The sequence below is a fragment of the Penicillium soppii genome, assembly GCF_028829465.1.
Source record: "Penicillium soppii strain IBT 18220 chromosome Unknown utg000006l, whole genome shotgun sequence".
NCBI lineage: Eukaryota > Fungi > Ascomycota > Eurotiomycetes > Eurotiales > Aspergillaceae > Penicillium > Penicillium soppii.
In genome coordinates, this window is record NW_026643236.1 from 2,138,022 (window position 1) to 2,162,070 (window position 24,049).

General features: G+C 48.2%; 12 protein-coding genes across 12 annotated transcripts; 6 read left to right on the forward strand and 6 right to left on the reverse strand.

Annotated features, from left to right (window-relative positions):
• Positions 1 to 325: 325 nt before the first annotated feature.
• N7529_008152 (putative L-serine dehydratase) lies at positions 326 to 1,636 on the reverse strand (the record flags this gene model as incomplete). Its single annotated transcript, XM_057243679.1, has 1 exon — positions 326 to 1,636. One exon carries the CDS (start codon positions 1,634 to 1,636, stop codon positions 326 to 328), a length of 1,311 nt encoding a protein of 436 aa, XP_057095217.1.
• Positions 1,637 to 2,213: 577 nt separating this feature from the next.
• N7529_008153 (methionine--tRNA ligase MSM1) lies at positions 2,214 to 4,294 on the reverse strand (the record flags this gene model as incomplete). Its single annotated transcript, XM_057243680.1, has 8 exons — positions 2,214 to 2,483; positions 2,538 to 3,015; positions 3,066 to 3,433; positions 3,483 to 3,614; positions 3,663 to 3,749; positions 3,810 to 3,881; positions 3,938 to 4,056; positions 4,114 to 4,294. The coding sequence occupies 8 exons, from the start codon at positions 4,292 to 4,294 to the stop codon at positions 2,214 to 2,216; spliced, it is 1,707 nt and encodes a 568-aa protein (XP_057095218.1).
• A 158-nt stretch (positions 4,295 to 4,452) lies between these two features.
• On the forward strand, positions 4,453 to 5,002 carry N7529_008154 (putative nuclear transport factor 2 domain protein; the record flags this gene model as incomplete). The annotated part of the gene is made up of 2 exons (XM_057243681.1): positions 4,453 to 4,498; positions 4,563 to 5,002. 2 exons carry the CDS (start codon positions 4,453 to 4,455, stop codon positions 5,000 to 5,002), a joined length of 486 nt encoding a protein of 161 aa, XP_057095219.1.
• Positions 5,003 to 5,249: 247 nt separating this feature from the next.
• Positions 5,250 to 5,600, reverse strand: N7529_008155 (Ish1 domain-containing protein; the record flags this gene model as incomplete). The annotated part of the gene is made up of 3 exons (XM_057243682.1): positions 5,250 to 5,348; positions 5,432 to 5,478; positions 5,528 to 5,600. 3 exons carry the CDS (start codon positions 5,598 to 5,600, stop codon positions 5,250 to 5,252), a joined length of 219 nt encoding a protein of 72 aa, XP_057095220.1.
• A 1,239-nt stretch (positions 5,601 to 6,839) lies between these two features.
• N7529_008156 (60S ribosomal protein eL38) lies at positions 6,840 to 7,284 on the forward strand (the record flags this gene model as incomplete). Its single annotated transcript, XM_057243683.1, has 3 exons — positions 6,840 to 6,903; positions 6,979 to 7,107; positions 7,238 to 7,284. The coding sequence occupies 3 exons, from the start codon at positions 6,840 to 6,842 to the stop codon at positions 7,282 to 7,284; spliced, it is 240 nt and encodes a 79-aa protein (XP_057095221.1).
• Positions 7,285 to 8,879: 1,595 nt separating this feature from the next.
• On the forward strand, positions 8,880 to 9,350 carry N7529_008157 (uncharacterized protein; the record flags this gene model as incomplete). Its single annotated transcript, XM_057243684.1, has 1 exon — positions 8,880 to 9,350. The coding sequence occupies one exon, from the start codon at positions 8,880 to 8,882 to the stop codon at positions 9,348 to 9,350; it is 471 nt and encodes a 156-aa protein (XP_057095222.1).
• Positions 9,351 to 10,347: 997 nt separating this feature from the next.
• Positions 10,348 to 11,151, forward strand: N7529_008158 (lytic polysaccharide monooxygenase auxiliary activity family 9 protein; the record flags this gene model as incomplete). The annotated part of the gene is made up of 2 exons (XM_057243685.1): positions 10,348 to 10,448; positions 10,503 to 11,151. 2 exons carry the CDS (start codon positions 10,348 to 10,350, stop codon positions 11,149 to 11,151), a joined length of 750 nt encoding a protein of 249 aa, XP_057095223.1.
• A 120-nt stretch (positions 11,152 to 11,271) lies between these two features.
• Positions 11,272 to 12,238, reverse strand: N7529_008159 (uncharacterized protein; the record flags this gene model as incomplete). The annotated part of the gene is made up of 3 exons (XM_057243686.1): positions 11,272 to 11,943; positions 12,015 to 12,094; positions 12,217 to 12,238. The coding sequence occupies 3 exons, from the start codon at positions 12,236 to 12,238 to the stop codon at positions 11,272 to 11,274; spliced, it is 774 nt and encodes a 257-aa protein (XP_057095224.1).
• Positions 12,239 to 13,656: 1,418 nt separating this feature from the next.
• On the reverse strand, positions 13,657 to 15,543 carry N7529_008160 (DNA-directed DNA polymerase delta subunit POL31; the record flags this gene model as incomplete). Its single annotated transcript, XM_057243687.1, has 5 exons — positions 13,657 to 13,952; positions 14,005 to 14,962; positions 15,017 to 15,148; positions 15,225 to 15,414; positions 15,497 to 15,543. 5 exons carry the CDS (start codon positions 15,541 to 15,543, stop codon positions 13,657 to 13,659), a joined length of 1,623 nt encoding a protein of 540 aa, XP_057095225.1.
• A 626-nt stretch (positions 15,544 to 16,169) lies between these two features.
• On the forward strand, positions 16,170 to 17,210 carry N7529_008161 (NAD(P)H-dependent flavin oxidoreductase; the record flags this gene model as incomplete). The annotated part of the gene is made up of 1 exon (XM_057243688.1): positions 16,170 to 17,210. One exon carries the CDS (start codon positions 16,170 to 16,172, stop codon positions 17,208 to 17,210), a length of 1,041 nt encoding a protein of 346 aa, XP_057095226.1.
• Positions 17,211 to 17,635: 425 nt separating this feature from the next.
• N7529_008162 (taxilin) lies at positions 17,636 to 19,268 on the reverse strand (the record flags this gene model as incomplete). The annotated part of the gene is made up of 5 exons (XM_057243689.1): positions 17,636 to 18,130; positions 18,209 to 18,452; positions 18,511 to 18,659; positions 18,736 to 19,010; positions 19,130 to 19,268. 5 exons carry the CDS (start codon positions 19,266 to 19,268, stop codon positions 17,636 to 17,638), a joined length of 1,302 nt encoding a protein of 433 aa, XP_057095227.1.
• Positions 19,269 to 19,814: 546 nt separating this feature from the next.
• Positions 19,815 to 22,992, forward strand: cym1 (pitrilysin family metalloprotease cym1; the record flags this gene model as incomplete). Its single annotated transcript, XM_057243690.1, has 2 exons — positions 19,815 to 20,182; positions 20,238 to 22,992. The coding sequence occupies 2 exons, from the start codon at positions 19,815 to 19,817 to the stop codon at positions 22,990 to 22,992; spliced, it is 3,123 nt and encodes a 1,040-aa protein (XP_057095228.1).
• Between the last annotated feature and the right edge of the window lie 1,057 nt (positions 22,993 to 24,049).

The following is a 24,049-nucleotide window of genomic DNA, read 5'->3' on the forward strand; positions in this document are numbered from 1 at the left end:
TTGGTGCAAAGGCTGTTTGATATGTGGCCTGATCTTCTTTTTTGTGAATACGTTTATTGGGCTTAAGATCTTGGGTCATGAATCGAGATTGATTGCGTCCAATTGAAATTTCCTTTTTGATTAAAAAAATTCACTGTATAATTTGTATAGATGAACGATGCAAATGTAAAAAAGAACTCTATCAAGAGGATTGCAGTTGAATATAAACAAACCCGGTTCCAGAAGAGAAATAAACAAAACAAAAGGTGTAGTGCCGCAAATTAAACATAGAAGTCGAAAAAAAGAGGTATCAAAAAAAATAACAAGTTCAATCATCATCAATAAATCATGCCCACCCTTCATCCAGCATCTTGCGCCACTCAGAAGCCATATCAATATTGACATAGCTACCACCGCAGACGATGATAACAACCCTGCTGTTAGGGTTGAGATCGGGGACGAGCTGCTTGAGCTTAGAGTTGAGCTTAGCATCGCCGAGCTCCGCGTCAGTCTCTAGGTCAGTCTCATTATCCGTAGAGATGGACCGGTCATCCCCGTACCCCTCATCACGGTAGGAGACGACGGTATCATTAGATCCCCTCTTCCGCTTCTTGATGCTCTGAGCGCCGGCAGGCCCCGACGCGGAGACAGCAGAAGCAGCGTCGCCGATGGCCGCCTCTACACAAACGCCGCATGCAAGTTCGACGAGGAGCCGCTCGTCGTTGGCGAGGCGGAGCACGCCGCGTGCTGCGTCTGCGTCTGAGAGCACGGCGCTGTGCACCTGGATGCCTGGGGGCGGGGAAACGGCGTATTGGAAGGTTGTTTCCGAGACGCGAACGGCTCCGAGGGAGATGGCTTGGGATGTGATCTTGGGGAGGGAGACGAGGGAGTTTTTGGCGATGGCTGCTGCCAGGGAATCGGTACCGGCCGTTTCGATGGCAAGGAGATGGATGGGGTTGGGGGTGGATGCGGAGGTGGCCTGCTTTTTCTGTCGGCGCTTTTCGATGCCCTGGACGAGGCCGTTGAGGAGACCACCGCCACCGACACTGCAGATGATGGAATCTAAGGGGAGGGCCCGGTCGTTGTAGGCCTTTTTGTCTTCGGGGCTGGTGGCGGGAGGGAGCTGAGTCTCGAGCTCGTCGATGATGGTGCTGTTTCCTTCCCAGATGGGCTGGTTATCGAATGGGTGCAGGGCAATCTTAATCACATCGTAGTCGTTGCCGTTGCTGGTCTTCATGATAGTTTCCCGCATGTACTCTCCTGCCTCGGAGAAGGTCTCGCCGTGACGGATGACGTCCGCTGCACCTGCGGCCCGGATCTTGTCAAGCATCAAGGGCTTGGTGCCCATGGGGACCACAACGGTGCAAGGGTATCCCAGGCTCCGGGCTGCACAGACGGCTGCTAGGCCGGCGTTGCCTCCTGATGAAGCGTAGAAGTGGACTCGGCGGCCTACATTTTCAGGGTTTCGAAGGTGGGAGAGAATCTGGTTGCCCATAGCACGGGACTTGAAAGAGCCACTAGGCTGGACGTTCTCCAGCTTCAGGAAGATCCTACATCCAGCTGCCCGAGAGAGACAGGCGGACTCGACCAAGGGTGTCTCGATCCATGGCGTCTTCAACTGCGGTACGTCGCAGGCGGAAATGTCAATGCTCCCCATTTTTATATGTGTTGAACAAATGGAAGAGAATGAACGATTTCGTCGTTCGCCGGAGGAATCGTAGGATCAGAAGTATAAAGGATAAGTTTCCCAAAATAGTGAGTCGTTACACCACAGTTGGGTATAAAATAACCAGATTGACCAAAATAGAGAGAGATAAGGAGATGTCAGGATGAGAATAAATAAATATTGAAACATTCAAAACGCCCATACAAATATTGAAACATTGATATACATGGTATACAAACAAAGTAGGGCAAATGTTTCCCGGCGGAAAAGTCGAGTTTTCCGACTTGATAGGACTGTCCCGCAGTCCACGATTCTCGTCCAATCTTTCCCGTCGATAACCTTGAAGGCCATTCCCCAATTATAGTGGAGTTATGACATATCGAATTCTTTTAGAGTGGCCGGGCGAGGGAAACCTAGCGTCTCAGCTTTCAACTTGTGGAGGACCCGGGAAAAAAACCTCAGACTGGTGCATCTAAGAGCGGAATTGATGCAAATCTCTATTCTCGGTCGATCCTCATTGGTCCCCAGTCGATTCCTCTTATCAAATTGAAAGCTCAAAAACAGGACATTACTCCTCTGTGAGTAAAGGAGGGAAAAGAATACCTTTCTTAACGCCCTCACCGTAATCTGGATCCGAACCGTACGCCGTGGCCGCGAATGCCCGCTTGGAGGGGTCCGAGGTATCTACACGGAGCATTTCTAGAAGGTCATGAGACTTGCCGGGCATGAACGGTTGCAATAAAATGCCAGCAATCCGCAACGATTCTACCACATTGTAGAGCACCCGTTGGGGTTCGGGACTTTTCCACGGCTCCGCAGCATGGAAGTACTTGTTGGTCTAGACAAAAGTCAATAATAGTTCGGAAGCCGTGCGGGGGCGATCGCATCTTACCTGCTCGATTATGCTCATAATTCCATGCAACGCGGCACGAGGGTTCAGATTCTCCATAAGCTCGGCGACCTTGGGGGGCGCCTGTACCAACATTGTTTGATGTTCCAGGTCCTCGGGGGTGGCAGTTGGAAGCTTATCAGACGCGGCATCTACAATGCACGACCGCAAATTGCCACGCGCACATCCGATTGTGCGCTGAGCAAGGTTTCCGAGGCCATTCTGGAGCCATTTCTTATAATCCCGGATAATAAACGAGTTATCGAAATCCGAATCTTCCGATAAACCTCCCCGGTAAGCTAGGAAAAACCGCATACCATCGACTCCAAACCGTTCAATGGCGAAAAATGGATTTACAACATTTCCTGTAGACTTGGACATCTTTTCGCGATTCATCGTCCAGTGTCCGTGCACCAAGACCTTCCGGGGCAGTGGAAGGTCAAGTGCCATAAGGAATGCAGGCCAGTAAACGCAATGGAATCTACCGGGCGATTAGCTTTGCACCCCATTCGGGTGAATTCGTGAACTTACCGAACGATATCTTTACCAACAATGTGCAAATCCGCAGGCCATGCAGATGTGATTTCCTTCCCGGGCGGGAACGGGTATCCAGCTTTGGTCAGGTAGTTAACCAAAGCATCTAACCACACATAGATAGTCTGCGAAGCATCGCCGGGAACCGGGATACCCCATGTCAGACGTTCCACGGGTCTAGAAATCGAGAGGTCCTGCAAACCCGTGATAACGGAATTGATCACAGCAGATGTGTACGACGTAGGGGTAATAAAGGAATCCTCCCTCTTGTACAGTTCAAGTAGACGATCCTTGAAGGCCGAGAGGCGGAAGTGGTAGTTGGTCTCGGAGGACCACTCAACCTCTTTCCCAGTCTCTATCGAAACCTATGCGAGGTGAGTACTTTACTGACTATCGTGCTTCCGGGTTCCTTACCATGCGTTTCCGGCCTGTTGTCGGATCCAAGGAATTCTGCACTTGCGCTTGGGGATAGAATGTCTCATCGCTGACTGAGTACCAGCCTTCGTGCTTCGAAGTATAGATATATCCCCGGTGTTGGAGCATTTCCTACTATTGATCAGTGATGCTCTATCATAAGAATTTGCGGCCGCGTACCCAGAAATATTGAACAGCATCTCGATGCGATGGGTCGGTGGTCCTGATGAAATGGTCGTTGTCAAGGTTTGCAGCTTTCACTAGAGCCTATACGATATTAAAAAAAAAAATTAGCTACGCTGCTGGATTAGAGTGAGAGATTCATACCTCAAAGGTTCGGCAGTTCATGTCGCAAAATGCCTGTGTGTCCATGCCGGCTTGTATAGCGGCTTGCTGGATCTAGGAATGATGTCAACTATCATCCATAATCCATACAACAATTGTCTCTGCAATACCTTCATGCCATGCTCGTCGGTTCCGGTCAACAATTGAGCATCTGTATTCCCGAGCACGACCTGCCAACGCTTCATGATGTCGGCGATGACCATAGTGTACAAATGACCGACGTGAGGAGCTAGAATGAGACAGAAGATTAGAATCTTATTTCAAAAAATGCTTGAGCAGCACTCACCAGCATTGACATAGAAAATCGGTGTCGTCACATAGTACGGCTTGGACTTTTGGGGTCCAGTAGCAACTCCGCGCCTGGGAATCTTCCAGCCATGCTTGCAGGATGTGCAGGTCCACGGACGTCTCGAGCTAATCAGCTGAGACGTCCTAAATAACGAGCGCAGTGGCATTCTCGCAGCCATTGAGGATGTGATAAAGGGAAGTCAAAGTATTGCGCATGGTATTCCGCGCGACTGATTTCGGGTGGTCCGAGCTTCTCCGCAAGTCTCGGCCATTTTTCTACGCTTTCACTGTTGCGCCTCTACTCTGTACATTCATTGAATTAATCCACCCGATCACAATGGCGTCAGTGAGCGACGATACCTTGACCAAGGTTTCCACCGAAGGTAGGTTTGAAGGAAGCTATTTTATCCCATGAAAGTAACTGACTTTTGCTTTCGCCTTATCTAGCTGCGACCGAATTTGTCCAAACATTTTACCAGGCCTTGAGGTCAAACCGTGAATCCATCAGCTCCTTTTACGATGCCAACCCGCAAACTATCATATTCAATGGAAACCCTGTGTCGGACGGCGCCGCAGTACAAGACATCTTCATCAACCAAATGCCGCCTTCGAGCTTTGAGATCCAATCATATGATTGTCAGATCATCAACAAGGCCTACCCTACCCTCCTGCCGAGTGGCGGAGTGAAGCCGCAATCGGAAATGGGAGTCAAGGACATGTCGCTTGTCATTCTCGTCAGTGGAGCGGTGCGCTATGGAGAAAGCCGCGATCAACCGCAGCGCGGATTTAGCGAAACCATCGTGTTGACCCCGAACCCATCCGCCGACCGTGTGCGAGGCCGCAAGGACTTCTTGATCCAAAGCCAGAACTTCCGTCTGGTTGTTTGAACCACCGCAATCGCTGCTTTCGACAAACTACAAAAAGCTCACCTAATGAATTGCCATAATACCTCACGTCGTATGATGTGCCACCGAATGAACGGTTTCCCAAAGATCCACGCCAATTACGAATGATATTGGATCATCGACGAATAATGCAAGTAATATAGACGACTTGTTGAATTTTTCAAAACTAGGGAATCAAACGCCAGGGGAAAAAAGGAAATATCGATGTGTACTCCCATTTTTATGGAAATCACGGCCCAGCCGATGTCTTGCGTGGTATGCGCAGGTTTGCTTTGACTCTTTCGAGTAGCTCCTCGCGCGTCGCACTCTCGTTTGGCAACAGTCCTCTCTGGTTTGATTGGTCAGTGTGAGATCCAAAAGCTTTGTATCATTATTACTTGGTCGGGCTAGACCAAGTCACCAAATACATACTGCGCGAAGCCATCTTTTTATTTCATCCAATGTCCAATCTTCTGGGTCTAGACGTCATCAGTCTTTGATTTGCATTATAACATAATTTGCACTCACTGCCAGTGGGATCAGCTTGGGCAGGCAGGACATCGCTGCCCCATATGGAAAAGGCTGCCACTGCTGTGACCATTCCTGCAAACCCTACATGGGAATTGTGGTCAGAAAAATAATCGGGTGCTTCAAATCAGGTTCATGTACCAAGGAAAAGGTTCTAGAGAGCATTAGATATCCATCTTAGATATAAATATAGTGATAGTACCTTGGAATTCAATGCTCGATCTAAAGGGGTCGGCATGTTGAAGTATGATGTAATTGTCCTTAATACCTGACGTGTTTCAAAAATGTTCGGATCTTTTGACTTTGAATCTGGATGAAAAAGAGGAAAAAGAACGACCTTTATGAAGGGACACGGTGCAAAAGACACATATGTGAAAGTATTGAATGTGAGTTAGATGTCAGTTCGGAGCACCGCCACTCCACGCCACCCTTCGCTGTTGCCTTGATTATACCTGCAACTTCTTCATATACTACGACTTCAACGACTTCCACTATATGCATAGCACTTTCCATCAATCAATTGCAAACGTAAATACTGAGTAGTTCAAAACATAGTTTGACACAATTTGTCACTTCATTGTACCAATATTACTACTACATTGCAACGCATATCTATAATATCCAGTCTCTCGTTCTTGTTCTAAACCACTCCTAATGACCTCAAGCCCATTTTGATGAGTGACGGCATGGATGCAGTCATTTTCTTGTCCTCTGTTACCTTTGTCGTTGCTGTTGGGGGTGCCATAATTCAAGGGTATGGTTGATCTTCGGTGAAGCGTCAATACCAAACAGAGATTGACATATTGTGCAGCATCGCATTTTGGAAAAAGTACCGAGTCCACCTGCATGTTACGGCAAAAGGACAGTCTGCCCGGCAAAGCGTGGATCTGGAGGGAATGGATCTTGAACCCCCGGACATTCAACCACCGCAGCGACTGCGGCACCACTCACGGTTGGGAAGTAGGAATTCGAAAAGGTGGCCCGGATATACTGTTGATAAACGATGGATAAATCGTCCAATGACATTCTACGACTTCACATCACCTCACATCATGGTGGAGGAGCCGGAGAATGAAACCGTTATCAACCGTTCGTCTCATCCACCCGCCGCCACCACAACACCAGCCACGTTTATTTCACCAGCCACACCAGCCCCTCCTTGAAAGCCTGAGGCATCATACGCATGACTAAGAAAAGAGGGCTTCCGCAGCTCCAAGCCCTAATGTGATCCGCACACAGTCATCTTAGAGGCCAGTGTCGACAGTGAGCTTTCTCTTTTGCACCTTGCTTTAAAACACCCGCAACCGTCATCATGCCTTCCGAAGTCTCCGATATCAAGCAGTTCATTGAGATCTGCCGCCGCAAGGATGCCTCATGTACGTTCCGCCAATTTTCAGACCCGAAACAGGACTTCGATGTTCGTGATCGATGCTGACTGTTTACGCCTTTAGCCGCCGGTATCAAGAAGAACCGCAAGACCCAGCAGACCAAGTTCAAGGTCCGCTGCTCTACCAACCTGTACACCCTTGTCCTGAAGGATTCCGACAAGGCCGACAAGCTCAAGCAGTCCCTTCCCCCTGGTACGTTGCGATCGCGCCACTCCGCCGTCTTGTGTTAAAGTTCGGAAATTTGAAAATAAAATACAACTTTGGGATATGGAAATCGGATTCCGCGCTGAACATATGCTGACAATTGCTTTTCTTTTCACAGCCCTCAAGGTCGTTGACGTCTCCAAGGGCACCAAGAAGTCCAACTAAATTCGGTGACAATGGAATGGATGGATGATCGGAGTGCGGCGTGATTGGTTGTTGATACATGCAAGACCAACTGTTGGGGGGATACATGACATGGGCTTGGTCCCTCTGCGAGCCGACACGGGAATGTCTCCGTGGCGTGGAGCATGAAGTTTGCGCCGGAGGGGTTTTCTTTGCGTCTTTGACACCGGCTGCTATTATTCACCGGTCAGACGACTCGCATTTTCTGGACGCACTCGAGGAACGCTTTTGTCGGAGCTTCCGGTCCCTACAAACCAATGAAAAAAACAGTTGAAATACCATTACTAGGTTCTCTCTTTCAGTTGAGACTCCCAATCCATTATTCTTATCATGGAATGACTGTTCGACTACGACTTTAGTCGCACTTATGGACAAATAGATTGGATAGTTATCGACTGTAGCCTTAAAACTCCGATCTCCAAGTTCAACATCATTCTAACCACGATCGCCACCTTTTCCCGTCACCCTGCTCATTGATCTTGATTTTGCCCACTTCTTCAATCTCAGCCTTGTGGAGCACGTCCCTTGTGATAATGCTAATTGAGCTCACGGAATCTAGTGCCTATCGTTGTCCCCGGGCTGCTCCTCGCCGTCGAGCACTTGCTAGTATACTAAATATAGTCCTGCAGTGGTGCACGCGGGCCTGGATCTTACCTCCCTAGCCGGCGCGGTGGCTACTCCATCAAATCGGTCTTTGAAAACCTGCTTTCGGGCCCTGGTTTGCGCCGCTTTGGTTGTTTGTTGAAGGATCTCGCTGGCTCTTTGCTTTTGCTTTCGCTTCTGCTTATCACGTTGGTGGAGAGCCGTTTATTGCCATTTTCATCGTCCGTATGCTCTTCCTCGATCATTTCGTAGCCATGTATGACTTGCCGCATCATAATCGCAACTCCAGAGGCCTTTGTTCAATGTTCCGAGACGCTGAGACCTATGTTTCTTTGTACATATAAACAAAGTAGGAGCTGCTTAAACTCATCTAGAGTACCTATGTACGACTATATTCTGACGGCCGCGACTTACCAATTGGATGAGATCTTTCGTCGAGAATTGAAATCTCGGTCATATATAAGTTCCAGGCCTGTCCATGGGTATCCATCGAGGATAGGTAACAGGCAGTTTGGATGGTACTTACATATACAATACTGTGACAGAGGACTTGATTTGGTTACAACAGGTAGCTGTGTCTTCGGAAGTTTGCTCAAAGCACACATCTTATTACAATAAACACAATCCCATTGTCACGTACAAAACAATTATGAACTGCCGCGTGTGAATGTCTTTATTGCTCTAATCTCAAAGAAGGCCATACCCACTAGGCCCTCTGGTTTCTTTTTGTGGATATATAAGTTTACTCACATCTCGAAATGAAGGTTCAGCAACAATAGCCACTTCGGTAGCATTGATATCTCACCATCATGGGTCTTGTTTGTTCCCTGATGTTCTTCAGATATCAATGTATATTTCAACCCGTTTCAGTCCAAGCAATTCATGGAAATGGCTGTAAAAGAATATGCAACAACAATGCTCTTGAATCTCTTTCAGGGAACCTTAGTGTGTGCCCAGTAGAGATTGTCTTCGATATGTTAGGCAAGATATTATGGAGCGGTGTCGAACTAACCCACCAGAGCTTCTGCGCCATGAAAAAGCTGATGAAAACTAATAACAAAGTCTTAGAACAATTGGTCAAAAACTGGATGATGGGTCGAAAAGTACGCGACTATATTAGTGACCGCGTGAGCAATCAGTGGTGTCTGAATCCCAGCTCTGCGGTGTCCGAGTCCATGATATGGCAGCTACTTGTGAATGAAGAACCATTTAATGCCTGCAACGATCTTATCACCGGAATTATTCGAGATGACTCCGTCGACTGCTACAACCTGCTCCGCGAGTTGATGTCTGAAGAGGATAAGTTCCCGGATAATATGATGGCTTGTCTCAATGAGCGGGGGTGGACTTTCTTTTCTCTGGCTGTACATGCTAGGGCTGACAGAATTCTTCATGGTCATCGGATTGCATGCGCATGTAAACAGGATCTGGATAAAATGGACTGACATGTCATCACTAACATTTGCAGTGAATTTGTCACTCACATTTCATTGAATGATTCTATTGTCGCCAGTCTTGTTATCACTTGCTGGTCCTAGACACTTTCGCATTCTACATGCATATATATATATATATATATAATGTTAGCATAAAAAATGGAAGGTTACATCCTCAATTCCAAATGTAATGAACTTGTAGGATCATTGATTGTGAGCATCTAAAGATCAAACAACGAATTTCTAGCCAAGGACATGGGCACCTTCGTAGATCATTACTCCCCAGGCCACGGCATTTAGCTCCTATACATATTACTCTCTCTAGGACTGTATTGCTTGGCACGTCGCAGGTCCTCTTGGCATCACATCTCAAATGAAGGACTACGGATCATAACAATATATTGCGTATGCAATTGCTCAATTGCCGGTCGGCCCGCTACCCCGGATCATCACAACGCATTACCATTCTTGGCTGCAGAACTTAGCGATGGAAGTTACCCCGGATATACTTGCCCATGGCTTCTGCACTCCGCAAAATATCCATGGATGTATACCTATACATCCATTAGGTATGAAGGGTCTGATATCTAACATTGTGAGTTAAGTGGCGTTCTTCGTTGGCATGGCGAAGCTGACCCCATGACTGTGATACATTTCGCTCCCGTGTTCTCAGACACTGAGGGTTTCCTATTTAGATCCATAAATCATAAACAGTCACAGCTGTATGATCTTCCACCAACAAGCACTTGCGGTCACTGTTGACGTTCTGCTTTTGTAGATGAGGTGTCGCAGCCAAGAGAAGTTTGTCCGAGGCTATTCCAAGGCCAGAACGGACATGCAAAAGAGGAAGCCCAGGTAGATGTTTTAAGGTAGATAAATGGTCACACAGACTGCTGAATTGGATCTAGTAGGACCATGGAATTGAGGTATATAGATCAACCGTCCCATGTTTCAATTCCTACTCCTTCCAAAACCCACCCAAGCTTTCACGAGATATTTTAACAGCATGGCATTCTCCAAGCTAGCTACCGTATCAACTCTTCTTGTATCTGCCTCCCTTGTTGCAGGCCATGGCTACGTTTCCAGTATAGTAGCTAACGGCCAAAAGTAAGAGTCCTAAACACAACCCCTCCATAACTTGACAATTAATCCCACTATTAGCTATACCGGCTATCTTGTCGACAAGTATCCGTACATGACAAACCCTCCCCAAAGTGTCGGCTGGGCGACAACAGCCACAGACCTCGGTTTCGAAGACGGCACCGAATACCAAGCGCCGAACATAATATGTCACCGGAATGGAGTCAACGCCGCGCTGAGCGCTACCGTTACCGCAGGCTCCAACATCGATATTCAATGGACACCCTGGCCAGACTCTCACCACGGCCCAGTCATCACATATCTGGCTGCATGCAATGGAGACTGTAGCACAGTCGACAAAGCCACTCTGGAGTTCTTCAAGATTGAAGAGAAGGGTCTCATCGATGGGTCTACTCCACCGGGCACATGGGCTACAGACCAGCTCATCGCTGCTGGGAACCGGTGGACAGTTACAATCCCCTCGACTATTGCTGCCGGTAACTATGTGATGCGCCATGAGCTTATCGGTCTTCACTCTGCAGGTCAATTGAATGGGGCTCAGAATTACCCGCAGTGTATCAACTTGCAGGTAACTGGGGGCGGTAGTGCTACTCCTGCTGGCACACTCGGTGAGGCGTTGTACAAGAATACTGATGCTGGCATCTTATTTAATCTGTACACTACGCTGACCAGCTATCCTATTCCGGGCCCTGCTTTATTCTCTGCTTGAACTTGAAACGGAGACAAGCCATTGGGGAATGCTGCTACGAGAATCTGTCGTTATAGTTGTCCTATTATAGTTTTGAGTAAGATGAAATGCTATATACTTGGAAGTATCCACAACCCTGCTTTATTCCGTACGTCCATAAGGCAAAGCAATAAACCCCTTAACACCAGCCTTATCAAGCGCCCCATCGATGCTCCCAAGACTCAAATCCGTACATCGCAACTCAAACTCGCCAAAGAAGTTCGGCTCATCCGAACACCTCACAAAACCCGTCGACTCGAACAGCGCCAAACTCCTCAAATTCGCCTGTCCGATCTTAACACTAAAACATTCAAGCGATAAACCCTCCGACGATCCCGCTGTCTCAACCCCAGTCTTTAACTTTCTCACAGTCTCTACATCAACATCACCCCCACCAACAAATTCATCCAAGATCGCCCCTTGATTCTGAATAATATACCTCATGAACATAAGCAGCGCCGCACGCCCAAATCCGCGCCGCTGGTTCACTTTCTCGGCCACCATGAGCTCGATCTCGCCGACGATTTGCGGCGGGCTGTTGCCTTCGTCGCCATCGTCAATGCGGAGGAACAGATTGATGTCGCCGACCATGCTGGCCGGCGAGTCACTTTCACCTAGGAGCTGGCTTTGGCTTGGAATGTCGCCTTCGGAGCCTGTTGATATTGCTCGGCAGACGATGAATGTTAATTTGTCGGCGTCTTGGCGCCAGCTGCGTTGCATCGAGTATTCTTCTTCTATGCTTAATGGCTCTGAGGCAGTTGCTTCTTGGATATCCTAGGGGGTTGTTAGTGGGTGGTTTTCATCGAAAGGCGAAATTGAGTTAATTTCATGACGACGTTACTCACCGGGTCTTTCATCCATTCATGGTATTGAGGTACGTGCCACGATGAATATGGGACTAGGAGAGCTTTTGATGAAGAGAGGGCTGTGTTCATGTAATTTAGTACGATCAGCTAACTCTGTTTTATCTTGGTCTCAAACTGTCCATATGCCCAGGTGCCAGCTTTCTGGGGAAGGATATAAATTGTGGGTATAGCAGGCACTTACCGATGTTGGCATTGAGCAACATTGTGAAGGTTTGGACGGATATCTTCTTGGTTGTGGATTTAAAATCAATCAGCTAGATGTGCTCATATCGAGCGATACGATTTCGTATAATTCTATAGTGATCTCAATGAAAAGAAGGAAAGTATGAAAGAGATGGCAAGGAAAGTTGGTGGGATGGAATCTTCCAAATGTGGGTCTTGGCGCGTGGAGTCACTCCGGGTATCAACTTCACATTGCTATAGAACAACTCTTCGTACACAAGATACTCATACAATCTGGTCAAAGTTCTGAAAAATAACACTGAACTATGCTTCCTCAAGTCATATTTTCATTTATGAGTAACCACCATAGTAATGGCCTCATTCTGTCGAAGCCGCTGAACCTAAAGCGATATAGAACACACAACAGAAATGTATAAGTTGTATCCCGAGATTCTGATAGTACAGTAGACGAAATTTCGCTGAATTGCGAAGGAATCACAACTATTACCCAAGACCATTGATCAATCAAAGCGCCTTAGATGAAACACCCGCTCTGAGTAGAAGACCCCGGTTTGTTTATGGTCTAGAGAAGAGCATCTAAGATCAGTCAGGTCTACCACAAGACATATAGAATATAGCGTACTATGTCTGTCACTTTGAGACCCCCATCCTTCCTCGAGATGTTGCTCTGTATTCCGTGGATTTTCCGTTGCTGTCGGACTGGTAGCTATTAAACAATGAGCACATGAATCCTCATAATCGAAATTTTCTCACTACCTGACTGCGCTTTTGTTGCTTTTGTTTTATCTTTGAGCAGAGTCTTCCAAATAGTGTAGAACAATTGAGCGACGGCAATAAACAATGCAACAATTGCAACGATAGCTTCGGTAGATAAGGTCATTTGTAATCAGTTATATGTATAATTAAATTTCTTTTCGCTCGAGATGATTTACAGGAAAACAGGATCAAGATATTAGATAGACAAAATATACTCCCAAAGCTGGACACATTCCGTGTACAACCGTAACGTTGAAAGCTCCGCGCGCTGAAGAATCGTCTGAAGGGATATCAACCAACGCAAGGCACAACCACTGATCGATCCCATCGTGGATGTGTGGGATGCCCAGACAGAGTGATGCAGCCAATAACAGAGATGCTGTCCCCGGGGCCCCACTTGCACCCGCGCAGACCGCTGCGTGAGTGTATTGGGGGGCTCGATCCGCGGAGCCTATCAATTGGCTTGGGAGGGCGACCGGAACGAGAATATTTGCAAGGGTACAATATTGTAAACATTTCCCAGGAGGCAAAGGTACACATGTCAAATGCATCACGCAGGTTGGTGCAGGCCACGATTCGATCTATGCCCGTCCCGTCCTGTCCTGTCCTGTCCTGTCCTACTATTTTTTATAAACGGCGATATATTTTATTAGTGCCATTTTAAACAGGCATATCTTTCAATTCATTTTTGTTCTTCTTGCCCTCTGAAAATGCCAAACCGAACGACCTCAACTTCCAGCGTTTCGCTATCAACCAAAATCAGTTCACCGGTTTCGTTGAACTTGGGAATTGCCAATAATCGAACACGGGGAAGATCGGAGCCATCGTCAGCATTCGTCATCTCGGTGTCGCCATCTAGACGGAGAGGGACATCGCCTTCAATGGTGGCAGTCTTGAACTCCGGCTGGTTGCCAGCGAAGAAGATATGTGGACAGTATTCAAGAACATACGGATCATCGGATTGGTATGGATAAGACCCTGGAGAATGTTAGTAATAACCCACGGAGTAGGATAATGAGACCAAACATACAGATGGTGTCAGGCGCGGTGGGAACGCCACAGCGCCAGCGGAGCATAGCTTCCATGATGCGAATACGGGCATCAGAATCGTTGCTGCCGTCTGGGCTGCTGTCGCCGCCTTCAATAGTGAGATACCGGAGGACGTCGTCGACATTCTGACCGCTACACCCCCACAGTCTCCACCCTTCCACCTCGCCATCCCAGGGGTTCGTCACACTATCGAACCAACCCGGCTCGGTCTTCTCGTCGACTTTAGGAGGAGGCGCCGAGTATGCACGTGCCTGGGGGAACATGGCGCGGTGAATGCCCTGTTGGGGAAGAGAAAAGTTCGCAGGATCTTTCTCGCCCGGCATGAGTGTCACGGGAATGCTGGGCAATATCTCCGCGAGGAAGTTGTCAAGTTGTGTGACAGGCGAGGCGTTGTATGCAGAGGCATCGTAACCATACTTTTTCGGTTGAGCCTTTGCAGCAGATGATGCTGCCACATCAACTGTGACACTGGCTCCGAGCGAGTTACCCGCAATCACCAAGCGGGTTATTTTTGAGGCGCTCGAGGAAGGACTGTTTTCTTCGTTGCCTGAGAATCCTGTATAGCCAAGGAGATAATCTGTCAATAGTTCCAAAGCAAGAGTATCGCTCGATGTTCCTGTAATTCCTAGACCACTGACGAAAGCGATCTTGCCGTGCTCCTTTCCAGTAATTTCAGATCCATTCTCCGGGGTCATGCCTTCCCAACGTTGAGGTTGCGGAGCCAGATCCGGCAATTTAATATCAATAACCTCAAAGTCTCCATTGGCATTCTCGGTTCCAAGGGCAGCAACAATGGCACCTGTAGCCAGTTGGGTAGAGCGTAAAAAGTTTCCGGTAAGTCGTAAGCGGCCGGACTCATCTTCCATCATTATCTGGGTTAAAGAGGGGTTGGAGGGGTCGGTGTAGGTGCGGCGAGGAGGTGGTGCAGATGTGAAGTTCTTGTGATTGTTAGCAGCCGCAAAAACCAACTGGCATTATATCATAAGACTGACCTCTTTTGTGAGATCATCCAAAATGTTGGGCTTCATTGGTAGGTCCATGTACACCGTGCCGGCCACCCAGCACAGCTCGCCTTGTCGGACATCGAGGACTCGGTCAACCCGTCGCACTTTCTCTCCGGCAATCTGAATAGTGATTTTTATGTCAGATAGTTTGATTTACCAGACCCGAACGAGGCCGTTCAGGACCGAGAGCGCTTACAACTAGTCCCTCCCACGCATCCGTGGCTACTTGTTCCACGCTGGGCTTCAATTTGGCGAGTCGCAAGAAATACACGTCGCTATATTGCTGCTTGTAGTGCCGTCCAGCACCAGTTGGTAGATGAAATGTCGAATAAGGTTTGTAATGGGACGGTGTGCGGTAGACTGGTTCTTGTTCCTGCTCCTCCTTGCTATCAGAGCACAGGGCATTCAACGGTCAGCAAAAGCCATAGGCAACAACTGCAATCGGAATGATAGATCAAGAGTATTTACCTTGGAGGGCATAAGAAGCCGTAATTTTGTGTATCCGGCGCCATCATTGTTGACGCAAGTTCTCCGGATGAGGTTGCGAAGGGTTGGTTTGACGCGCCCACGCGTCGGTTAGCGCGTTCAATTACATTCCCACTTTGGGAGTTTGCGCCAACTGGTCAATACTGGTCACCATCGAAAATCGTAAGAATCAAGCCCAACAGATTACATGTATAAATATTTCTAACTTTTCACGAATCTTTCCAGTTCCAATTGATCTAATGTTTCCCCCCTCTTTTTTACTCCATATAATATTGTTCATGAGAGTACAGATGGCTACTTCACATACATATATACATATGTACATACATGTAGACAGCTACATATAAACTGTACCTAAATTAAATCGAAGCATTGAATAGCCCCCTTTCAGATAATTTATACCTCGTACCTACAATCAATGAATCGCGTATAAAAGAACGCGGGAAATATGCAAATTCATAAACCACAGTGTAGATCGACCAGCCTCGGTCCGGGGGTTCCCCGCATTCTTTTCCAAGGCAAGATCTATATATTCTACACCTCCTGCATATATACTGGAGCTAAATCCTCTAAAACACCCGTGGACATTCAACAATAAAATCAACTGAACAATTTCCAAGGTTGAGAACTACAAATACCCAACAAGTACCTCACCATGTCTCTCCAAACACCACTATGCAAACTCCTCAAAATCCAACATCCAGTCCTACTAGCCGGCATGGCTCGAGCTTCAGGCGCACCACTAGCAGCAGCAGTCTCCAATGCCGGTGGTCTAGGCACAATAGGCGGACTAGGTTACACCCCAGATCAACTCTCAGAAATGCTCACTGAGCTGAAGTCCCTCCTCCGGGACCCATCTTTACCATTCGGGGTGGACCTCGCCCTCCCCCAAGTCGGGGGCTCAGCACGAGCAACAAACCACGACTACACGCACGGCCACCTAGACGAGCTGATTGAAGTCACCATATCCCACGGCGCAAGCCTCTTCGTTTCAGCCGTGGGCGTGCCACCCGCAAAAACAATAAAGCGCCTGCACGAGGCCGGCATCCTGATTATGAACATGGTCGGCGCGCCTAAACACGCCGAAAAGGCGCTCAAGGCCGGCGTTGATATTGTTTGTGCGCAGGGTGGCGAGGGAGGTGGCCATACGGGTGAGATACCGTTCTCAGTGCTCGTTCCTGCTGTCGTGGATGTTGCGCGGCGGTATAAGAGTCCGTTGACTGGGCAGCCGGCGCTGGTTGTTGCCGCTGGTGGTGTCAATGATGGGCGCAGTCTGGCGGCGTCGTTGATGCTGGGAGCTGCGGGTGTTTGGGTTGGAACTCGCTTTGTGGCTTCTGAGGAGAGTGGCGCCAGTCGATTGCACAAAGAGGCCGTTGTTGCGGCGCAGTACGGTGAGACCAAGCGAACGCTTGTGATCTCTGGTCGGCCGTTGCGTATGCTGCCTAATGAGTATATCAAGGAGTGGGAGGAGAGACCGGCTGATATTGCGGCGTTGACTTCTAAGGGTGTTGTGCCGATGATGCATGATTTGGAGAATGAGAAGGATATTGATATGCCATTCCTCATGGGTGATGTTTCGGCTAGTGTAAAGGCAATTCAACCGGCTGGAATTATTGTAAAGGAGATGGTTGAGCAGGCTGTTGATGTGCTCAAGGTTGGAGGCTCATATATTACAGGCCCGGGGAGTAAACTATAGATATCGATCGACTTTGGGAAATATCACGCAATGAACTGTGCACAAGTAATGCGTTGTTTCTTCTCTTTTCTTTTGGCATATTCTTTTCATTGTTGATAATATGGCATGTACTTGTACAAAAAATCACTTGAAACTCGGTAAGATTTGGAACATTCATGATGAAGTTGAGGAAACCTCACATGGAGGAGTTGGTAATCCTCAAATCCTCATGACTAGTCAAAAACAGATGGCAGACTTTCTACAATGTGCAATTCAAAATGAATGCAGTTCTGTACTTGCAAGTCATGTAAGGCAACAGAAAGACAGAAAGCTTTACCTTGAGGCCAAAGTAAAAGCTCCAAGACACTAAACGTCTTTATCCAAAGTGACCAAGTCGCTTGAATCAGAATCGACAAATAAATTCGAAGAATCTCGAAAAAATCGGGTTAGTGACAGCCATTAACCACCGCAGCGTTGCCATTTGCTCGTGCCTCCAGTAGATTTGGGGGCGGAGTTGGGCCAAAGACGGGCTTCTCTGAGGGTTGGTCGACTCGGGCAGGGGGTAGCTCGAGGTCTTCTTCATCACTAATATCCTCATCGTCGTCCTCGTAGTCATCATCGTATTCACTTTCGGTGCCTTCGTCGTCCCCCTCTAGGTGATCGACGCCTTCGGCTAGGGCAAGACCTTCGCCTCGGCCCTGATCTTGCATGCGTCGGCACAGGGCCTCAAGGTGGTGGCACTTCCGTCGCCATCTTTCCAGCTCTTCATGATTGCGGGTCCTTTCCTCTGCCATTTCCAGGATATTGCGGTTGGTTTGCTCGTGCTTCCGGTTCAGTGTATGGTTTTCCTTCTCCAGACGCTTGGTCTTCTTGGACATTTCTTCCATTTCTTTCCGGAACGTAAGGAAAAGGTCGTTGCTGTTGTTCAGGGTATCCTCGACCTGGGGGTTGTTAGTGATCAGGGAATTCCAGGATATGTCCAATGGGTGATGGGAGCCCCAAAGTAGCTGAAATAGTACCTGTTTGAACTTCTCCACGTAAATGTTGAGTTGGCTGCGCAACTCGGCCTCGGTGTGGGAGAAGGTGGAAACTTGAGAGGTCAAAGCTCGGCTGCGATTGGCCTCGACTTCACCAGCACGGCGCTGATCCTCGAACTTGGAGGCAAGACTTTGTATCTCGGAGTCCTTGCCCCGGAGAAGGCCCCGGTAATGCATATCGCGCGTATCGAACTGCTCACTGATGGTCTTTAGCTTGACACGGAGCCTATAAAATTGGAGTCAGCATAGCCCAGCTTCAACCTCACGCAAAATCGAGATCGTACGCTTCATCCAGATCAACATCCATCTTCTCACTGCGGGGGTTGCCCTTGGCGGCCATGACGTCTTGGATGTCATAGAGAAGAGAATCGAGACGCTCGTTGACAATCAAGCGCGCTTTCTTTTCGGTATCTTCCAACTTCTTATTCTCGTCCTGTGACGTGGTTTAGCGGACAGGTCCTCCAGGTTGCTCGGCGCATCCGTCTCTCGGCGCAGACTGTTTGACCCACCTTGACCTTCTTGTTTTCCTTCGTAAGCTCTCGGCACAGCTTTTCAAGCTTATCTTTCATTGTAACAGTCTTGCTGAGATCGGACTTTCCCTTGTCCTGGTCCTTCTGCAGCTGATCGGCCCGCTTCTTGCTCTTGGAGTAATCGCGGTCCAACTTCTTCATATCTGCCAAAAGTTCGGTGTACTTTTTATGGACAGTCTCGAGACGGGTCATGGGCGACTCAATGTTGTTTAGCAGTTGATTGAGATCCCGGGTTGCTTTCTTGACCTCGCGCTCTATACATCAAACTCCAAGTTAGTTGACTCTTATGTCCTAACTAACCACAGAATCCAGTAGCACCAAGCCAACAGGAAGAGTGTTCATGAAACCGCAGAATACAAAGGGAGCCACGCACCAATTTCCGCCTCTTGGTCTTTCTCGCCGGCGGCATCTTGCTCCAGCTGTGAGATTTTGGCGGCCAGTAATTTCGATGTTTCGTTGGGATCCGCTGTTTTCTTCCCCTTGTTCTTTTTTGCCATAGTAGTTGTCGACATTGCGGGCGATTCACACAGGAGTAACCTATGTCACGGGGGTGACTCGGAAAATTTGCGCTGGAAATGGGCGGGATGTAGATAGGATGAAGGCGGATCAATCAGAGGTATGAGAGATCCCAGAGACAAGGCCCGAAAAGCGAGATCACTGGGCTCTGGGATGTTCGTGTCGTTTGTTTATCGTTTCGATTTGGGAAAGAGCAACCGGTGGTCTTTCGGAGCAGAACTTCGACGAGGGGAGAATCTTAGTCATCGGTTCCAGAAAAGGCAATCGCATGTCCTTTCTTCCCACAGGGTTCTCTTCTAGAGATTCATATAGTATGTCTATATAGAGAGGAAACTAGAAGATTGGGATATAACCACTATTGAATCTCTCTTTATTATGTTTCTTTTGGTCTAGACTAGTATTGTGTATTGATTCTTGAGGCTCTAGGACCTCCTAGGTTGAGACGCTAGCAAGAGGATGATGTAAGCGATCGGAATCTGGACATTTTTCGACTCCGGGGTTTCGATTTTTGGTCATTCTTCAACATATCAACAATTACAATTATGTTGCGCTCATCAATGCGCTTCGGTACAGCGCGAGTACCTAGCTTGCGACAACCTCTCGGTCGTTCATTAAAGCCGAGTATCCTTTCTCGCAATACTTTGAGAGCTGCTTCGACGGTGACTAACCTGGATAACTTCCCCAACGTTGGTGAGAAGCTCCATGGATTTACTCTTCATGAAAAGAAGCATGTTCCGGAACTTCACTTGACAGCTGTTTGGTTGAAACATGACAAAACAGATGCCGACTATATGCATGTTGCCCGAGATGATAAAAACAATGTGTTTGGAATTGGATTTAAGACAAACCCGCCGGATGCTACTGGTGTGCCTCACATTCTGGAACATACCACGTTATGTGGTAGTGAAAAGTGAGCAGAATACTCCTGGATATCGTAACATACAACGCTGACCGTGCATTTTAAGGTATCCCATTCGAGATCCCTTTTTCAAGATGCTTCCTCGCTCCTTATCAAATTTCATGAACGCTTTCACAGCCTCCGATCACACCACATACCCCTTTGCCACGACCAACCAGCAAGATTTCCAAAACCTCCTGTCGGTCTATCTTGATGCCACACTGCACCCTCTTCTTAAAGAATCAGACTTTCGCCAAGAAGGATGGCGCTTGGGTCCTGAAGATCCGCGAGCGTTGCAGCCGGTTCCTGGACAAGTTGAGCAAAATCTTTCCTTGCAGGATATTGTGTTCAAGGGTGTGGTCTATAATGAGATGAAGGGTCAAATCTCGGATGCAAACTACCTCTATTACATTAAGTTCAAGGAAAGCATCTTCCCTTCGCTCAATAACTCGGGTGGAGACCCTGAGTATATCACCGACCTCACTCACAAGCAATTGACGGACTTCTCGAAGCGCAACTATCACCCCAGCAACTCCAAGATTCTCACATACGGTGATATGCCTCTGGCCGATCATCTGCAACAGATCGGTGCCGTGCTGGATGGTTTCCAAAAGGGACAAGCCGATACCGATATAAAGCGACCCCTTGACCTCAGCAAGGGCCCATTGAACGTAATTGTTCCCGGTCCTATTGATACCTTTGCCGACGAAGATAAGCAGCACAAGACTTCGACCTCTTGGTACATGGGAGACTCAACCGATATCGTGGAAACTTTCTCTGTGGGAATCGTTTCTTCGCTGCTTCTTGATGGCTACGGCTCACCTATGTACCGCGCTCTCGTTGAGAGTGGACTTGGCTCTTCCTTCACACCAAACACTGGCCTTGATTCCTCCGGCCGAACTCCAATCTTCTCCGTTGGCCTTAACGGTGTGAGCGAAGCCAATGCCTCAACTATCAAAGATGTGATCCAGAACTCCTTCCGGGAATCAGTTTCAGCTGGTTTTAGCAAGGAAAAGGTCCAAGGATTCCTTCATCAATTGGAACTTTCCCTCCGTCACAAGACCGCCAACTTTGGTATTGGCGTGATGGAGAAGACTATCTCGACTTGGCTCAATGGCTCAAACCCCATGAAAGAATTGGCTTGGAATGATGTCATCAATGAATTCAAGGCCAGATACGAGAAGCCTGGTTATCTCGAGTCTTTGGTGGAAAAATATCTGATCAACGACCAGTGCATGACCTTTACCATGGTCGGTACGCCCACTTTTAGCAAAGAGCTTGACGAAAAGGAGGTCGTTCGCAAAGACGCGAAACTTGCTCAGCTTATCGAGCAGCACGGATCTGTTGAGAAGGCTGTCACCAAGCTTGGAGAGGAGGAGTTGGAGCTTCTCAAGATCCAAGAGGATGCCCACAACGCCGACCTGAGCTGTCTTCCTTCCTTGAGAGTAAAGGATATCTCAAGAGAGAAAGAACGCAAGCCTGTGAGGGAGTCCAAGGTCGACGGCACTGACGTCGTTTGGCGCGAAGCCCCTACCAACGGCTTGACTTACTTCCAAGCCCTTAACGACTTTGTAGATCTCCCCGATGATCTTCGGTTGCTCATGCCTTTGTTCAACGACTGCGTCATGCGTCTTGGAACCGCAAATCGATCCATGGAGCAGTGGGAAGATCTTATCAAGCTGAAGACGGGAGGTATTTCAACCTCGTCTTTCCTTGTGTCGTCTCCGACACACCTTGACCAATTCAAGGAAGGTATGCAGTTCTCTGGATACGCTATCGACGAGAACATTCCCGAGATGCTGGAAATGCTCTCGGTTCTTGTTACAGAGACCGACTTCACGAGCCCTGCTGCCCCCGCAATGATTCAGGAGCTTCTGCGGATGACCACCAATGGAGCCTTGGACGCCATCGCAGGAACCGGCCACCGATTTGCCGTCAATGCTGCGGCTGCCAGCCTTTCCCGCAGTTTCTGGATCCAGGAGCAGCAGTCTGGTCTTGAGCAACTGCAAGCCACGGCTAACCTGCTCCGGGATGCGGAGTCTTCCCCCGAGCGTCTCCAGGAGCTCATCGAAAAGCTCCGCCTCATTCAGTCATTTGCCATCTCTTCGTCTAACCTTCGCGTCCGCATGGTCTGCGAACCGGAGAGTGCTGCTCGCAATGAGTCTACTTTGCAAAAGTGGATTTCCAGACTGCCTCAAACCCAGTCCCCAGTCTCCAACTTGACCACATCTGCCTTTAAGTCAGCCGACAAGGCCTTCTATGATATGCCATACAAGGTTTACTACTCTGGACAAGCTACCCAGACCGTGCCATTCATCGATCCATCCAGTGCTCCTCTCAGCGTCTTGTCCCAACTTCTCACTCACAACTACCTACACCCCGAAATTCGTGAGAAGGGAGGTGCCTACGGTGCCGGGGCCAGCAATGGACCCATCAAGGGTATCTTCACCTTCATGAGTTACCGAGACCCTAACCCTTTGAACTCGTTGAAGGTATTCAAAAACAGTGGTATCTTTGCCAGAGACCGTGCCTGGTCCGAGCGTGAGATCGAAGAAGCCAAGCTTGGCATCTTCCAGGGTCTCGATGCTCCTGTTAGCGTTGACGATGAAGGTGCTCGTTATTTCATGAGCGGTGTCACCCATGAAATGGACCAGCGCTGGAGAGAACAGGTCTTGGATGTCACTGCCAAGGACGTGAACGCCGCCGCCGATAAATTCCTGGTGAATGCCTCGCGGCAAGCAACTTGCGTTCTCGGCGAGAAGAAAGATTGGACCGAGTCTGAATGGGAGGTGCGGAAGCTTTCCATGGGTGCCGCTACTTAACTGGTATCGGCCCAACACCCCCATCCAACAGTCATTTTTCCTTTTCTGCACAGCACACCCTTGACTTGGGATTGTCCCTGTTAAAGGTATTTGTATCACCACTCTATAACCCCATGTATTTCTATATACCTGCATCTGTCTGTATGGTCACTCTCTTGTACATAGCTCCGTGCATACTTGATTGCATAAACCTTCTTTCTCTTTCTTCCCTCCCTTTTTATAACCTCCACCCGCGCTGAAGATCTTCACGTGCTTCGTGCACAGAGCTTATCACATCTACAACCAGTTACCACCTTTGGTTGGCAGGTGTCACATTCATTTCCCTTCGTGGGAGAATGTCGGCGCAAGAACATAGGGAATGTGAGTCCGCATTCGTGAGACACACTTCTCTTCTACATTTTTCGGAACCGCCCTGGACCTATAAGTCTACACAGGACGGACTAAAAATGCGAGAACATATATATGAGAATAAACGTAGAAATGCACAATTATATACCTTTGCTAAATTTTATATAAACCTTGAATACGAGTGCTATGGTGCCCTATATCGCGGGAAAGCGGAGAAACGCTAGTATTTCTTCACGATGATAACCCGAAACTCACTTCTAAACATTTCAAGATTTCCATTGCTCCAGCAAGTCATGTAGGGCTATTCTGATTCGCCATATAGAGGTCCGGGCCAATACCTAGGTAGTGGTCCTAAACGGTAGTGGGCCTAAACCGACCAAGGCCTGTGGTGAGTCGGAGAGAATTGTTATGCACGCGGAGCAAAGCTAACGGGCTAAAGTGGATTGCCGAAGACTGAAGGTGTAGATTGACATATTCCAAGGTTCATTTGGGTCTCTTTTATGCACTATACATATGTTCACAACACAGATGGAATGTATCTCTATGGAGTTTTTGATTATCATTGTCTATATTCCTTTGTCATATCGGACAATTGAGAAGTTCGAAGAATATATGTTGGTCAAACTCTTCAATTCATGTCATGGGGTATTGTGTACAGCAAAGTCGCTCATAATATCATACAAGAAAAGTGATGCTTGACGGAGGGTCA